General features: G+C 41.2%; 2 protein-coding genes across 14 annotated transcripts in view; both read right to left on the bottom strand.

Moving 5' to 3' along the window:
* Positions 1-636: 636 nt before the first annotated feature.
* rep15 (RAB15 effector protein) lies at positions 637-5,977 on the bottom strand. 2 transcript variants are annotated; one of them, XM_026365781.1, is made up of 4 exons: positions 5,824-5,977; positions 3,222-3,290; positions 2,635-2,961; positions 637-2,551 (listed from the first exon to the last, which is right to left on the bottom strand). In XM_026365781.1, the coding sequence occupies exons 3-4, from the start codon at positions 2,908-2,910 to the stop codon at positions 2,006-2,008; spliced, it is 822 nt and encodes a 273-aa protein (XP_026221566.1). In that variant the 5' UTR covers positions 2,911-2,961; positions 3,222-3,290; positions 5,824-5,977; the 3' UTR covers positions 637-2,005. The 2 variants fall into 2 exon arrangements, with proteins under 2 accessions (XP_026221566.1, XP_026221565.1); XM_026365780.1 differs by lacking the exon at positions 5,824-5,977 and having other exon boundaries at positions 3,222-3,934.
* A 451-nt stretch (positions 5,978-6,428) lies between these two features.
* ppfibp2b (PPFIA binding protein 2b) overlaps positions 6,429-17,426 on the bottom strand; it is a 62,311-nt gene continuing 51,313 nt past the window's right edge. For 11 of the 12 annotated variants that reach the window (XM_026365767.1, XM_026365775.1, XM_026365776.1 and 8 more), the window contains 18 exons: positions 16,946-17,057; positions 15,165-15,226; positions 14,974-15,049; positions 14,753-14,835; positions 14,475-14,542; positions 14,324-14,389; positions 14,137-14,197; positions 13,846-13,893; positions 12,582-12,744; positions 10,499-10,634; positions 10,277-10,396; positions 9,864-10,014; positions 9,408-9,519; positions 9,236-9,324; positions 8,939-9,061; positions 8,592-8,717; positions 8,311-8,499; positions 6,429-7,539 (listed from right to left, as the gene is read on the bottom strand). In XM_026365767.1, the coding sequence (XP_026221552.1) occupies positions 7,300-7,539; positions 8,311-8,499; positions 8,592-8,717; positions 8,939-9,061; positions 9,236-9,324; positions 9,408-9,519; positions 9,864-10,014; positions 10,277-10,396; positions 10,499-10,634; positions 12,582-12,744; positions 13,846-13,893; positions 14,137-14,197; positions 14,324-14,389; positions 14,475-14,542; positions 14,753-14,835; positions 14,974-15,049; positions 15,165-15,226; positions 16,946-17,057 (2,025 nt within the window). In that variant the 3' untranslated portion in view covers positions 6,429-7,299. The remainder of the gene's footprint in view (positions 7,540-8,310; positions 8,500-8,591; positions 8,718-8,938; positions 9,062-9,235; positions 9,325-9,407; positions 9,520-9,863; positions 10,015-10,276; positions 10,397-10,498; positions 10,635-12,581; positions 12,745-13,845; positions 13,894-14,136; positions 14,198-14,323; positions 14,390-14,474; positions 14,543-14,752; positions 14,836-14,973; positions 15,050-15,164; positions 15,227-16,945; positions 17,058-17,426) is intronic. The other variant, XM_026365774.1, reaches the window with a different exon arrangement.

The following is a 17,426-nucleotide window of genomic DNA, read 5'->3' as shown; positions in this document are numbered from 1 at the left end:
CCCATGTCAGTGAACGCAGCATCGTGGGAAAGTCCTGTGTGTTGTAGACTCATGGCACCAACTTGTCCTCCTCCCTTCACAGACCTTTGTCTTAATACGCTACAGTGTTTCTTGAGGCTGTAAATCTGGACAGGCCTGTGTTATTAGTGTAATCACTTAACATCACCATGCATATCACATTCACCTCAGCAGCTTATTGGACCGGTAGCCTACAAAACTGAGAGGAGCAGACCGACACAACAGAGGAGCTGTAGCATCTGACAATGACTAGATTACTCACAAAACCACTTGAAGTGTCATTATATGATGAAGTGAGAATCAGCAGGTGAAGTAGCGTCTAAAAGCTTAATTTCTATACAAGACATTATTCTGTTACTTCATCATTTTTATGTCAAATGATATTTTCAAAGCTACTACATCAATTGTACAGCTCAGTGCAGATGTAGCTTCAAAATGCTAATGTTAGCATGCTAACATATTGACTTTGATGGGTATGTTAGCATTTTTATATTCACCATCTTAGTTATGCTAACATTAGCTAATTAACACAAAACAATGCACAGCTCAACCGTATGATAATGCTTTTATTTTAACACATTATCTGCTGGTAACCATGAAAACTTGCACAAATATTCATGTGATTCTTCAATCTGACTGGTCTTAACTAACGTAGTAGACTGACAGGAGGCAGATTTGGACTTTTATTTAGCTACATTGCTAGCATAGCAACAAAACCACTCTCAGCATCCGCTTCTACTGTGTTGTGATTGAATTTTGAACAACCTGCTGTTGGTTTAGCATCTTGAATACAGATGCTCTCATATCAACACGGCTCCTCTCAGGTTATTCTGCCACATCTCTCTTAAGTTTTTGCTCTAGTTAAGTGAATCTGAGGGAAATATGTTGAATTACAGTTCAGTGCTGCACAACGGTGTCACTATTTGTTACAATTTACCAGATCGACAATGTTTCCGTGAACATTAGATGCATTTTGTGACACTCTTCTTGTGTTACACATTAATCTGTTTCATAACAACTGTACCTAAAAGTAAATGTTTCACACAGAGACGATTCACTCAATGCTGCAGTTTGTGATTCAAGTGAATGACAACACAAGAAATTCACAGCAGAAAGGGTCCAACCACTGAGAATCAACAGAGAAACGTTGCCTGCACATCCATTACTCCTCAAGCTGCCTTAGGGTTATATGCAAAATGTGGAAAGAAGCTACAGTTTGACTAAAATTTCCATATTGTCCAAACACAGCAGGTCGCTGGTTGAGAATCATGTTATGCTTCTTGCTGCCGGTCTTGGAAGTTTAAAGAGTGCGTCCCCGTTTTTCGAGGTTGTTCATAGTTCATTCTCTGTCTACAGCATGTGTAAGATACCTCTGGAATAAAATGAGTCCTGCACTCAAAACGTTAGTTGAACATATAACATTCAAATAACTGCAGCTTGTGTTGAAATATAGTTTTTAATGAGTTTCTGGATCAAGCTGAGGAAGTAAACAGTAAGAAGTAACTAAAGTAAACAGGACTGTAATCAAACAGCAGAAAGCTCTCCGGGGCAGCCGCCGTACTTACACTGGAAACTGTTTATTTTACAGGTCCTAGCTTTTCTAGATCATTTACTTCTAAAAATGATCTGCTATTTAGTTTAAAATCTTTTGGAAGGTTTTTATAAAAGTACCAACTAGGTAAGAAAACCATCATTTTTTCTTCAGAGAGAAACTATTCCACAGTGAGACTCTATATTCATGTGTTTGTAAGTGCATTAGTCCATTAACAGTGTTTATTTATTGGGAGGTTAATGAAAACTCCTGGTAATTAGCAACAAAATATCAGAAATGTATAAGGAAGTTTTCCAGGAAATTATTTGAATCATTTTCTTTAAAAGACTTGCAACTTAAAACTGAACATTTTAGCAATTTAAGAGAAACAACAGTGACATGAAGTGTTTCACTCTGCTCTTCTGTGATGCTTTTTTTTTTATTGAGTCCCTCTGTTCAGCTGAATTTAATCATGAGAGTGAGAGGATCTTCCACTTTCTTGGAGACAATAGCCTGCATCATTCCAGAAGGTGTATGGAGATACCTCGAACCTTTAAAGAAGTTTTCAATAAACGTTCTGTCAATGTTGTTGCACTTCCCGATGGCTGCTTCAAAGTTGTTGCTGAGGACGCCGTAGATGTTCCCCTTGTCATTTTTCTTCCCAAAGAACAAGAAGAGGGCGTAGCAGTCCTTGCCGATGGAGGTGCAGAAGTCCACTAATCTCTCATACGTGCTCTTGTTGCTGGACTCCTTCTGGGCCATCTGGAGAGACTCGCTACAGGCCTCTGGGGTGATGCCGTTTTCCTCAGTGTCCTCCCTCTCCTGCATGTGCAGAACCTGCACAGCGATCTGGATCCGGGGGTTCTTGGTGGGTTTCTCTAGCACGGCCCAGACCCAGTCAGCACCCAGGAGAATGCGCTGCTCAGGTGTCATGACTGTGCAGTTGAAGGTGTCCGTCATGTTGAGGTTAACACTCTGGGAGATGTAGGTCATCAAGAAGACCTGTTCGAAGACGACAAACAAGTATAAAAGGGCATGAAACCTCCAGTTTGGTAACAAAGTGAACCACTAATCAAGGTACGTACCTGAGTGAGCACCTCAGGGCTCGGGTGGAACTTGTCCTCTGGATCTTTGAAGAGGAGGTACTCCTGAGTTCTGGATGAGGCGGCGTATATGCAGTCATTGAATAGAGGTATGAAATCGCTGGGTTTGGAAACAGGAGGCCTCTTCAGTGTGGAGAAGATGCTCGGTCGAGTGTTTTGGTCGCAGGTGGGTTGGCTGGAGGAGCTGCGCTTCAAAGACGAGAATAAGGTGGAGTTCTGAAAGGGGTTAGAAGTGGGTTTGCCGATAGTCTGGCCCATGGTGGACTGATGGTGGAGGGCGGGAGATCAGAGGGTGGTCTCCCTGATGTACTGGAAAAAAAAAGAGAACAGACTTCACTGTAAAGCATATGGTTGGTGAAGACTGAACATTTTGAAAGTTGTGATGTACAAAAATAAAACAACTTTACAGTGATGATCCACTACATGGTCCCGTTTTATCATTCAACAGTAAAGAAATGATTTTTGCACAGCACATTTCTACCAGTCTCCCGTCCATCAGTGCACTGTACAATTCACTAATAATTAAATGTTCTACACTTAATCAATCACTGATCAATAGAGAGACTCACCAGGATGAGTCTGGACGTTACTGCAGTCCCAAGTCCTCTACCTGCCTTTGGCTCTTGTCCCTCGTCCTGCTGAGATACACAGCGTGTGTATGTGATGTTCAGTCTTCAGTGTCCTGACGTATACACAACCTTCAGTAGGACAGAGAGGATTTTCTGTCCCAGGTTTCGTGTTGGCCTGGGTGTGGTGTTTGGAACTTGTTAAATTTGAGGTAAGTCAACAAAAGACTCAAATTACCAGTTAACCATCAGCATTAGCTTGAGGACTGGAGTTAGCTTGAAGGGTTTGATGGGTAAATAAAGTGCTTAACTGTCTCTCAAAGAAATGATGGCGCTTGTAATGTCTAACTTTTATATTGGGGTTATATGGGACAGTCTAATGCTGGTATAGTACTTATATCTGTATTGTATGTTCATACATGAGGTTACTTTTCTCATACTTAAAGTGATCTGTTTGAAACTCAAACAACCTGTCCTGTTGAAGACGAATAGGGTCATTTACACCAATATACACCTAAAACAGTGGGAGTGCAACAATAACTTGTGCTGCAGCTAGACTAAATGTTCATGTTGAATAATAATTGCTATTGTTTTGCAGCAGCAAAATAAATGTGCAGTTTCTAAGATAAATATAAAGTTTCATCCAATAATTAGAACAAGCTTACTGTTTTTTAAATTTCATCCTTCTCTCATTTCTTACTAGTCTTATTCTGCTTGCTGCTGGGAAGTCCCAGCAAAGTGAATCAGTTTGATTCACACTGATGGCAAAAAACTTTCTTTGTAGAAACATAAATTCATAATAACTGCTGTCATTTTCATTATTTGAAGAAACCTAAATAATAATCTTTCACATTTTGCTTCCACTGAAAAGCACTAATGGAAACCTCTCTACATGTGATGCTACTAATTACCATTAGTCCAAACTGGATGAACACAGCTGTCCTTGTGCTCCTTGCCACTGAATATATGAACTTTTCATGTGACTCTTCTTCAGTCCTAATGAGATCCATTCCAAAATGCTTGAGCCTCAACAAGACAGAATCACACCGTGAAGGAGTCACACTTTGCACAGGTTGTATGTTTGACAAGTTTACTAAGTACTGGCTCATTGGGTTCTGTTCCTCCCTGTGCATGATGAATAGTACCTACAACCCACAGTGGACTGTGTTGATAGAGGATATGTTGCATAGGGAAACAAGAAAAGGAGTTTTTAAAAAATGCTGCAAAACGCTTCCAACAGTTAAGTTAATCATTTTAAAAAATACAGCTTTTGTAAATGATCCCGGTCGATGGTAGTTTGTGACTGTAGAATGACTGCGGGTGGTACATGAGGTATCAGTGGCTAATAAAGTAGCAGTTCATGTAACCAGCCGTAGAGTTAGGCCCGGGGAGTGAGGGACAGTGAGATTGGCTGCTACAGGTCTCTCTGTGGTTGATTGACAGCATTAGTGAGCCAACAAGATGGGGCGATCCTCCTTTAAACTAGTGCCATCTGTGTTCGTCTCAGCTCCTTCCGCAGCTCGTCCCGGCTGAGCAGGAACTGGAAGCAAAGCATCATGGGAGTGGCAATGGGTTAGAAAGCTTGGCAGTTGTTTTTCACCCTGAGCTGAGATCAGTTAATGCATTTATTTTTAGAAAAAGTATGTGAAAGTCAAGAGTATTAACAAATATAATATAACACCTAATAATAATAACACAAAAAATGATTCTCTATTGACAACAACTATAAAAGTGTTAATGGAAAAAGTATGTGAACCCTTGGAATTAATACCAATTGACTGTTCTTCCAGAATGTATAAAAACTGATCTCAAGTCAGAGCACAACTGGCTTAACTGCAGAGTAAGCAACAAAAACATATTTCACCGCACACACTGTGACTGTCACAGGAAAGCATGAGTAGAAGTGACTCCACTTCCACTTTCCCTGTATGTTTTACTTTAGATTACTAAAGAGACGACCAGTCTGTATAATATTGTGGTTTTACTACTTTCACTTGAAGGAACTGTTGACACCAGGTTATTCAACATTAACAGTTTTTGCTTGATTAACCAAACAACTGTGTGAATCTTAAATCATATTAATCACACTTGCTTTTCATGGTGTGACATCTCAAAATGTTTGCTGTGAAGATCGTAGAGGTCATTAACCCGACATGGCAAACAGAAAAGCAGCAAATCATAACATTACCATGAAACTAACAAACTTTAATAATAATACACTTTACATATTCTATAATATGTTATTATAAATAATGTTATTAATAATAACTGATTCTTAAAATAAATCAAATGTGTAATATTGTGTGGCGTGCTGATTGTCCCTCTCAGGCTCAGCTGGTTCACTGTAGATGTTGCCTGACAACAGCAAGTAATGAAGCACCAGCAAACAGGTTTCACACTGGTGGTCGTGGTGCTACTTTGTAATTTCCTCACAGATCGGTGCTGTTTTAATGTCGTTTTTTCATCAGACAGACGCCGGAGTTTGCCATCTGAGTGCCTCGGGCTTCTGTTCCAAGCGATGACGAGCAGTTACTCGCTGGGTCAATCAGCTGCACAACTCATTAACCAGCAGCTTGTGTGTGTGTGTGTCAGTGTTGGTGCTTACTGTGAGGTTGTTGATGCTTTCAGACAGAGCTTCTATTTGCAACGCGGTCCCCTCTGTGATCGCCATCTGCACACACACACACACACACACACACACACAGTCTCATGAAGCCATTATAAGTCACGATTACACATATACTTGCAGTGAAACCAAGATGAGTTTCCTCAGCTTTAGTACTTAGCAATTATTAAGGTTTACACTGAAGTACTGTACAATACTGAGTAAATGCACAATGATTGTACTTTACCTGCACACTGAGCCATATTCAAACATGTACATCCATGTCATCTTTAACAGAGTTACCATGGTGATGGTCAGCAGCCATCTTGGCACAGACGGGTCATTCAAGGGGGAAACTGGTATCATAAGCAGCCATGCCAGCCACCATGATGATGAAGATGATGATGATAAAAGCAGGTTAGTGGTGGATGCAGGTTACTGAGGCATGCCATCCAACGTGGCTCTGAGTGCCTGGTTTTTAAAAAACAACGTCCAACATCCACATCTCCGCTATTGTCTCCTTATGATATATTATTTACACAGAAATAAAATGGAAAATATAAATAAATGAATGTTTCCAATGTTTCTGTTTTTGTGTAGAAAAAAGGGAATCGACTTTACACACATATGATTTTGTTTATTAAATGATTTGATATCTGTTGACATTTACATGGCCTCATGTAAGTGTTCTTTACTGGGGCAGAATTCTCTTTACTATAAAAATACTATTACAGTCAAATATGAAAATACCAGTACAAAATGACCACATCAGGCTTCAAATAAAACATGCGATTTTAGCATCTGCTCCATCTGATCTCAACTACATAAATATTAAATAAAATCCCTCCATTATAACATTATGCAAATATTGCACAAGTTCATCTTGACCATGACAGAACTGAATTCAGAGTGAAAATCAAAGGTTAACATGATGAAATAAACCCACTCTCTCTCTCTCTCTCTCTCTCTCACACATATAAAATTATCTAAAGGTGATGCACAAGTGTTAGAACAATACTGTACAACAAGAGATGTCCATATATACTGTATGGATTACAGGAAGTGATGTCACAGAAGGAGTCCAGAGAGAGGCTGTGCTCTCTCCTGATGAATTAGATCATGGCACAGGTTTGAGGCTGAGGTCGGGTTAGTTAGGCATCTCGCTGGAAGTGAAATCAAAATACTTCAAGTGTGCTAGATTCACTGTCTCAGGACACCCTTCATGACCAGCAGCTGTGACTGTGAGACAGGCAGGTTTGTCTGGGTGTCTCTGAATCTCTTCAAGAGTAAGGCACAGGGTCGGGCTGATGGGCACGTTTACAGGAGCAGGGAGGAGGATGGACTGAGGTATTAGGGGTTGCAAGCAAAGGAAGCAGAGCAGTAGCAGAGCGAGGTGACTGGCTGATTGAAAACGTGACAACATAGTTGTCCATAGTGTTGACATATTATGTTGCCATATTGCTGTCACAGCTATTGTCATGGAGATGGGTCAGCTCTGCTGTCATCGAGCCCCACCTGGTCCCTGGAGTGGTCGGGCTCTCTGTCCAGAATGGGACTCAGGCCTCTGAAGCCGGCGTACGGACGCATCTGCACGCCGTTCACCACAGACTGTCCTGACGGAGGAGAGGATGACTCGATGGGACACACGTAGTCTGTAGACTCATCTGAACGTCTTCTCCTGAGGTGAGTCAAGTTAGAGAAGCCCAATTTCTTTGGCTGCACAGAAACAGGAGACGACAAAAGATTTGACTGTCAACGTATCAAACGCACAGGAGCAGGTTCCAATTTAATAATTTAGATTTGAAAGCAAGAAAAATATGACACAAATCAGCACTAAGTCGAGGCAAAGTGTGTACTTCGGAAAAAAGACTTCTACTGCTGCTGCTGGGTGAACTACAGACACGTGTTTAGTGTATCTAACACCAGGCAACAACACAGTAGTTTCTATACATGTGTCTTACTCTTGCTGACTACAACCACTGTGATATTATGAAACTCCTACAGAATATCACTTGATACTGTACTATTCTTTTTTCTGTTTAGCATACCAGGCTATATCCATCCACATAAGTATTTAGGGCTCAAATGTTACTTTACCTTAAGAAACTGAGATTTAGGTGAACACAGTCAAGTGTGGATTGTATTTTAGGGTGGATTATTTTTCTCATTTTTCCTCAGTAAAGCACAGAGGGACTTTTCAGCTGAGGCTGCAGTTGATGACCGAGTCTTAAATCTGTGAGGAGGAGCAGCGCAGCCCGGGCTTTACTCTGCTCTCACAGGCTTAAAACCACTGAAGGGCTCAGAGCTCAAACTGAGCTGATGCACTGAGGTCTCAGCATAGATTAAGTTGTTTTCTCTTACACATGCAGTGAGAGAGGATGGGTTAACTGCATGTGTGTGTTCTCTTCATGCACCATTATGTTGCCTTTGGGCACTTCCACTTGTATTCCAAGCCATATAACAAAGCCTGTGTTTCAATGATCTTACCTTGACTTTAGCTGTGATGCTGAGCGGGGTGTAGCCTGCTGCCTCGATGTACTCCCTCTTCTCCTGCTGAGCTTGTGCTCCAACCAGGCTGTTGAAATTGGTTGTTAGGTGGCGTCTCAACAGTGTCTTTTGAGGAGGGATGTTCAACAGCATGGCCAGCGTATCAGAGTTGAATCGAGGCTCCAGCATCTAACAGAGAGGAAAAAAGTATAAGATCCTCTCTGTAGCATTTCTGGATTTTTCTCACAATAATAGTTCTTATATGTAGTTTATGTTCTCACTATCAGCCCTCCGTGCACGCCGCTGCCCCTCAGGTTTGGTGCATACTCTGCCAGGTCCACAGATCTCAGCCACTCCATCACTCGATGGTTGGACCACTGGACCACCTCACTGGGAGTAAACTGGCTCTGCAATACACAAACACACATGGATGACTGTATGGACACACACACGCACACACAGAAACACACACACACTCATTAGGCCATTTTTGTTTGGCTAAGTATGTGAACCTCCAGCTTTATCTGATCATTAGAAGGAGACATTAGAATCAGGTGAGCGAGAGTCACCCCTGAGTTAAAGCTGTTCTGTAAGGAGCGCAGGAACCTGCTTCATGCACCTTACTCACCTCGTTGCTGGGCCTGCGTTTTAGGCAGTTGGGATTGAACTTGTTGACATGAAGAACGTGAATGGCACACTTGATGCTGAGGTGATGGAGCTGGCTCGTCACTTTAAGGAATAACAAGTCATTCTGAGATGGAGAAAAGAAAGACAATAAGAAGGGAAAGAGACAAAACACTACATCCACTGATTGTGGAAAGTGTTCCTCCCTAGCTACTGTACCTATTTGAAGTTTGCTGAGCTTTGGTTTAACTTTACACAGGTTTAAGCTGTTTAAGCTTCACATCATTAGTTCCAGACTCACCACAGTGAGGTACTGCAGCATCTGTCCATCCACTCTTCCATCATTAAACTGATCTTTATACTGAGGAAGGCCAATATCGTCAAGCCAACCTGAAACACAAAATATTACAGTTTTTCTATATAATATGAAGGTTAGGCTGAATGTCAGTGTCTATTCTTTTTTCAGTACGTACGGTTGACCCAGATGTAATCAAGCTCTGCTGACTTCTCAGGCTGCTTGCTGCTAAACGTCTTGATGGCTAACTGGAGCTTCTTCCTGTGGAGTGGATTCTTCATCGCCATCTCCTGCAGAGATACAACAGCATTACCTCCTTTCACCTAAAACACTCAATAATTGGCTTATGGGTAAAAGAGAGAACACATCGATAAACTAATGAAATGGACCCTGATCAGAGACACAGAATGGTGGGTTAGGTGGTGGAGGAGTTAGACCGTGTCACAGTGTTGAGGGCGAAACTAAATAGTAGATTAAAAAGCACAGACAGGCATTACTGAATGTCACATCAAAGGACACGCAACAAGACTGATCAGACAGGTAGAACTGAAAAATGTGTGACAAGCTGGGTGGAGGATTATTTGGTGTGAGCCACATAGATGTCTCAGATGCAGCATTTTGAGAGTGTGTGTACCTTCTCTAGGTCTTGTGGGCTGGCCGACACTAGAGTCTGACCACTGGTGACCCAGTGACGAGCAAGTATGCTGTACTGACCAAGTCCAATGTCCTCAAGCCAGTCACAAACCTGCTCTTCGCTCCACTTGGAAATAGGTATCTTCAGGTCTCTGAAATAGTGCAAAGACAACTATGACAGGAGTTCCCAATCCTGGTCCTCAAAGCCCACTGCCCCTGCTTGTGATTAACACAACACACCTGATCCTTGTCATCAGCAGTGGGTAGAGCACAGTTAGTTTACACAAAAGGAGTTAAACCAGGTTCTAAATCAGATAGCTATCTTTAATCTGGTGTCTTCTCCTAGTTCCCCTAATGTGTCATTCAATTTATTACAAACATAAGAAATATATGTTGGCATATAAGTGTGTGTACCGCGTGTTCCCTGAACGGGCCAGTCGTGGTCCAGCTGTGGCTCTGAAGCCTCCCCTCTTGAAATCTCCCAGCTCTGGGTCGTGGACCTGGACAGGACTGCCTGACTGGCTGCGCCGGATCCTGGAGACAACACACATATGAATGAGTGTGTGAAGGAAAATGAGAGAAATACTGTGACACATAATGGTCAAAGACCAAGTGACCAGTTTATGTGCAGCCTACCTCCCCCAGAGTTTCTTAATGCCTCTGTGAGTCTTTCTATTCTCTGGAGAGACAGGGGACTGTTGTCCAGAATCCACTCCAGAGGACAGAGGAGACTGGTCTGAAAGGATGCACTCCTCCAGCTTATCTGTGCGCCCTGCAAAAAGAAAACTAGAATGACTGCATTGTGGGTGTATGTCTCCGCCAAGCAGTGAAGTTGTTGCTTACATGCATGTCTGTCCAGACTCATATTCTGCTCAGTTTAGGCACAAGTCCACATTTGTGTGTGAGAAAGTTATGTCGTAACTGAGATACAGCATTCACAAGGATTGGAACTTGACCTTTAACCATCAAAATCTAATCAGTTTATCCTCGAGTCCAAGTGAACACTTAACCCAAATTTGAATAAATTCACTCAAGGCATTCTGAAAACATTGCATTCACAAGAATTCAATGCAACTGAGAAGAAAAAGAAAAGACAAGCCAAAATTTCCTCTGGAGGTCGTCTAGTTTGTAAAAACATATTGTCTTATACATATCCTGTATGTATCACACAGTGACATGCAGCTATTTATTAAAAAATAGGACAAAAAACAAGCCTGTTCAACCCATTTAGCACTGTACACAATGACACTGTGTCTTTAACCAGCAGGGTGATCAGAGTACTACTGGGGATGCACTCCAGTACCCACCAGCATCATAGAGGTCATGTTTTCCAGGAGATCCTGAGGCACAGGAGGTTAGTGAAGCGAGAAGAGCAAGCGAGAAAGCAGAAGCCAGCATTAGTTACAGCCCCTTCATCTGTGGAGTAAATGTTCTGAACAGTATAGAGTGTAAGGCAGCAACATGCAAATCCCAGAGGATAAAAAGTTTTATTCTCAGCTTTCTCCTCTCTACTTGCTCCTCCTCAGTGACATTCAGCTTCAGACTGTCAGTGAGAGCAAAGTGGGGGTGGTGTCAGGTCACATTCTTGTTTGTTTACTTTGAGTTAGTGAAACTGCACATATCCTTAAGCTTGCATTTCTTTGACTCTCACGGCCCTGATTACCCTCCTGCTTTAAGCTCTGCCTGTGTCGGTGGATACATGGGTGGCTCTGTGCTTATATGCCTATTAGATTTAAGTGTGTGTGTGTTAGTTCCAGTGAATGCTGATGCAACAGAGCTGGGCATTATGTTCGACAGCTCTCTGAGTCATGAGGGAGACCTAATAATCTTGGCTTTAGAGTTGCTCGATCCTCAGTGAAAACAGTTGTTCACCCTGACTCTGCTCACCTCCGATGTTTGACTGTGAGAATCTTGCTGTATTTCCTGTATTGTTGTGTTTGGGAAAATAACTGACCCGAATTGTGTGTGTCAGAAGACGTTTGTACGATTACAGAGATCAGCACAACAACATTAGCCTACTGAGGCAATTCTCCTGAAATTTCTAGTGTTGACATTAGAATTTCTGTGTGAGTATACAATACCTAAAGCCGGAGCACTGGCACTCCTGCAGCGAACTGCAGCCAGAACACAAAAGAGAGAAATGAGCGTTCCGACAGCACAGCAGACAGGAGGAGGAGAAAAAGAGACAGGGTACAGAGGAGAAAGTAGCTGGAGCAAAGTTAGTAGACAAAGAGTCATTCATTTAAAGTTTGTTTCATTAGTTTCACAGTGTTAAAGCATGAAGCCTGTTTTAGAATAGTTAGGAATAGTTACATTATTTAGTTTACAGCCGTGAAATCCCTTATAAACCCTCATCTTGTTTACATAATGTAATAATCAGTGAATGTTTAGTGCTGCTCCAGGCTTCTACCTCTGGACAGAGGTCTTCAGTCTTCCAGTCTTAATGCTACAGCAACAATGATCTTTTTATCTAACCCTCAGCAAGACAGTAAATACAGATATTCAACAAAAACATCCATATTGAATTGTTATTTTCAAAAGTTTAAGGTACCGTCTTTATCACTTATGTTAATATTTGCACTCTGCATAAGCCAAAAAGTTCACTATTTTAAATGACAAATAAAAACTACAACTTCTAAACAGTGACTACAGAGAAAAGATACTGTACATACACAGTAATAATAATATTAAATTGATGATTAATGCCGTAGAGACTCACTAAGACTGTATTCCTGGTCGTGACTGTGGACAGGAGAGAGCTGGACAGGAGATAAATACTCTCCCTCTCTCGCCCCGTCACCGTTCAGCTCAGTCCTCTGCTCGCTCTTTTTGCTTAGCTTCCCTGGCAGGGTCTGGTACCTGCTCAGCTCCATGTGGGGACTCTGCAGAAGAACAATGTAAAATAAAAAGTTAATGAGTCTTTTCCTTAGTGTAGCACCAGATTTCTGATATTTCATGACAATTTACAGATACAATACATTGGAACTCTGTGTTTTGAGCTATGTGTACTCTCTATATCACATTTCATCTACATGTGTATTCAGGCTGTCTCAAATCTGCATTGTTCATGAGACAACAGCAGGGACTCATTAGATTTGCTCCTTTTGTCTGTTGCACAACAGAAAGTTCCTTTGGACGGTAAATGTCTGATAAAGCCGCTATCTGACCAGGCATTGAAGTTGCCAACGCGCTGAAGGAATAACGGGAGAAAGGCCAACAGAAAAAAAAAAAAAAAAACAGCTGCAAGGCACCTATGATGTCAAACACTACTGACAGCTACTTCAGGTGGGTCCTGGCCCTTTGTGTGTGTGCGTGTGTGTGTGCATGAACACAGTCTGTCTTTGTCTGCGAGTGGAGCACGAGGACTTGTGTGTGAATTACTCACAGGACGCATTTTTGCTGCAATGAAAGGGAAAACTCAGCTATGAACTTTGCTTGTCACGCTGGGAACAAGAGGTCAGAAGGAACCTAGAGCATTATATCATTTTCTGTGCTACACACAAGTTCCATGTCACAATATAAAGGTTTAGCATTAGTAGTTTATAAATAGGTTTACAAGGATTACCACTCTTCACCCATGTATTTGTATATCACTGTAAGTTCAAACAGCTTCTACCCTCACTCTTTCCACACTTCAGAGTTTATCTGAGAATCATATAACAAAAGTCAACTGCACTGTTAAACTATACTGAGTCTTCTCTAAGTTGCAGTATATTTAACATTGTTTTATTATTATTTTTTATTTAAAGTTTTACTCTTTTTCTTCCGATGCAAGTAGTTACTGCTGCAGTGTTGGAATATCTTGTAACAGTCGTGCTGTTTTTGTGAATTACCAGCGTGGCCAACAGTGTTCAAAATGGACATAAATCAAGTGGATCGTATCTCTGTTATGTTGCAAACAGCGATGTACTGTATACATGTGCAGTCTGTTCCTTTTTGAAGCTGCAGGTTAGTTTGTGTGAGGTCATGCTGCAGATCAGTACCTCTGCCCCTACGTCTGATTCACTTTCAACTTGCTGGATCTCTACAACCTATAGCCAACACAGACATGGGAGTTAGCAGGTTAGCAATCATGCAGTCATATTAGACAACAACCACGGTTAGTTAGAAAGAACAGAGTTAGTGTACATTTTGTTCAAGGAGTTAAAAAGGAGAGGCATACTTTTTGTACAGTAACAGGTTAGAGATGATAAGTAGATTATACGGATTAGATTAAGGAATTATGGAAGCCAATAAATGTCAGGAAACGACAAGAGTCAAATGCATTAACAAACCTTTTGTAAGGATCCACTCTGCAACTCTTCAAGACTGCTGGACAGCAGCCTGCGCTGATGCCTGCAAAGAAAATCACTCCTGTCTGACTCTGCACATATACAGTGTCTACAAACTGTTCAGTGACATTTCATTTCACTTCCCACTACAATGTCCATGAGAAGTCACAGCAACAGCTTCACTACTCACCACGATCCATTAAAGAAACTTGTATCTCCGGTGGACACCAGCGACGTGTCCATGGAATTATGGATACTACAACAAATGACACACATGAAACAAGATTGATAGTACACTGAGATGTGTGGCATACGTGCTTAAGTGTGTTTTGTGTCTGTACCTGGCGTCCATTTGTCTCTGGTAAGGAGATGAAGATAACATAAGTGGAGAAGATCCTCTTGATGACATCTGTGCACAGACAAGATCTCATTGGTTCTCATGTGTTTATGTGAAGAAATGCTAAATGCTACACACTTTGTCATGTTCATTAAGTTATTTTTGTGCACCAATGTACACTCAATAACCCATAATGACAGAGTGAAAACATGTTTAATCCATTTAAAATTCAATGTGCAACACAGAAAGGAGTGGAAAGATATGGATACTTGGTAATCTTACCTCTGATCTGAGTATATCAGAGTGTGCTTTGTGAGTGATGGCTCTGAGTTTTAGACTGCCACTTAGCTCCTCTTCACTGCTCCCTGATTGGTGAAAACAAAAGCATTAGTAGGACGAGGAAGAAAAGATAGCGTGTTCAGTGTTTCCTATGGTACACCCCAACCAAAATTCACAGTTGAGGCATGAAAGGATTTATAGGTGTGAAAAGGTGTAATGCATACCCTGTGTGAGCGCCATGACCTCCCTCATGTTTCTGTATTGGCCAAGCAGAATCGTCAACTCCTCTATGCGACGATCCTGTTCATAAGCATTACACCAGTCATTTCCAGAGATTCTGTATTTCTATCAGAAAACCTCTTAAACTTTATCCTAACAAAATTCTTAATTACACTTGTACTAGGGGTAATTTTACCTTTTCATCATTTGAGGCCAACAGAGTTTCCATCCCCACTTTCAGTCTCTGGTATTCCTGGTCTGTCAGAGAAAAACAAGGTATTAAAATCTTATTTTGTATTCACAGTAACCTAATGTGATGGATCTGGTTTGATGTTGGCAATGGACCTGACAGCCATGCTAATATGAATAAACAAGCAAAACGAATACACACTGACACCACGACTGTCCAAACACCATCACCTGGGACAAACACTATTTCTAATGATACAATGGCTAGAATGGTGCTAATAATAACAGGAAAAAAAACAAAGCAAAACAACTGTTCTCTTCTGAATTCCTTACATTTCATTTTCAGAGAGATGAGGCGTATATTGGCAACAATACACAGGATGAACATACACACACACAAACCTGCAGCAAATGTAATTCAACATCCTTTCAAATGCAGAAGCTGGTTTTAAATGGAAAAGTAACCATGATGATGTCATCATGATAATCTTTGGGGTTAGAGAAAAAAATGCAATTTTATATATTTACGAAGCATGAAGAATTAATAACAAGATACTATAGCATCTTGTTGCATTATGGGAAATGTGGGAAACATGTCTTTGCTGCATCTGTTTTGACCATTATTTTCTTCTGTCTTTGATCCACTTCATGTGAAGTACAGAACTAGCCTTTCAAATTATCTGGCAGTGTAGTCCAAGATAATGAAAAGAGCTAAAGTCTGATGTTACCAATAGTGCTGATATGAACAGAGCTAGAGTTATACACGCTTATAATTTGGCTACTGGGGATGTAATAAAACATTGATATGCTTAAGTATCACGATATTACACTTAGTTCTATTGTATCACTTTCCAAAAATCCAGTATTGATTTTAATGAACAGTTTACATGCACAGATTGATTGGTGATTTTGTGTTGTCTATAAACTCCTACTGGCTAGATGGCAGTGTTGTCCCAAAAAAGTTCACTTTTGTTTGCTCAGATCAGATTCTTGCCAATACACAGTCCTAATGGCTACAACTGTGACTGGTTGGCAGGTAACCTGTATTTTGTCCACGTTTCCAGGTGCACCTGCTCTTGTTGGCGCCATTGCACAAGTTGTTAACATTTATGACTTTATGTTATGTTGTGAGTGTCACCTTCCTTTTGTTCTTTAACATCAACACTAATGAGGTGTTTTCTGTTAACCTTGTGTACCTCGTCCTGTTTAGCTAGATGTTGCCAATAGGGCTCGAGAACTCAGAAGCTCTTTGGAAATCATAGCAGTCTGGATATTTGAAAGGATGTAGATTCTTCCTCGTTTTAGCAGGAACGTTTAACACCTCACACAAACTGAAGGCCAGCTGTGGTCCAATCTTAAACCAAACTGTCTACCACCACCTCATTAAGTTGTCACTTAATGATGTGTCAGCTACTTAGTTAAATTAACAGTTAAAACATTCAATGTGCACAGTTGTTTTTAGGGTCCACATTTGTTGAAATATGAACAGAAAGAACACCCAATCACAGTCAACAGCACAACAGTACAGTAAGAGGAGTTTGGTTGGAAATCAGACCTGTTGCCAAAGCACACCATGCCTTACATTTGTTAATCAGATGCTTGATATACACCTCCTCTACAGCAGAGGGCAGCAGAAAGTCAAGAACAAGTCAGGTATACAGCAGAGAAGAGAGGGGCATGTTGATTAGATGTTACAGTAATCAGAGTTGAGTAGACAGACATGCATATCGCTGGCTCCCACGCTCATTCACACTAGCAGATGTGGATCTGACTGTCATCTGTGTGTACCTCTCTCTGCGTTGTCGTTGGCTGTGCCGCCTTTGGCCAGCAGCTGGGTCTGGAGGCACTCAATCTCAGCGTCTTTGGAGGTGAGGAGCTGCTGAAGCTCAGAGATTTCTGCCTGTGGAGAATGACAGAGTGGAGGTCTATAAACTGTGCCAGTCTTCCAGATCACTGAATACCTAGGAGATGTAACTTTGAGGCAACTAGGATTGCTGTACCTTTATGGAAAATGTTCACAACTCCAGGATTTTGATGCAATTCACATTCATGTTTCTAGTTTGAATAAATAAATAAATAAAGTATTTCACTGGTGCAGAAATTTAAAACTCAGCTCTTCATTACTTGGTTATCTCCAGGTCTGCATAAAGGTGTCACCATATAACACCAATATCAGACAAAGAGTCTAAGGCTTTAAGTGTTCCCAGGAGCACAGTGTTGTGAAACTAGAAAAGTCTCTTCGTAGAGCTGGAAGTCCATTGAAAACCGA

Source organism: Anabas testudineus, chromosome 6 (assembly GCF_900324465.2).
Source record: "Anabas testudineus chromosome 6, fAnaTes1.2, whole genome shotgun sequence".
Classification (NCBI taxonomy): domain Eukaryota; kingdom Metazoa; phylum Chordata; class Actinopteri; order Anabantiformes; family Anabantidae; genus Anabas; species Anabas testudineus.
The sequence above is the reverse complement of the archived record's forward strand: the minus strand, read 5'-3'. Positions and strand labels throughout refer to the sequence as shown.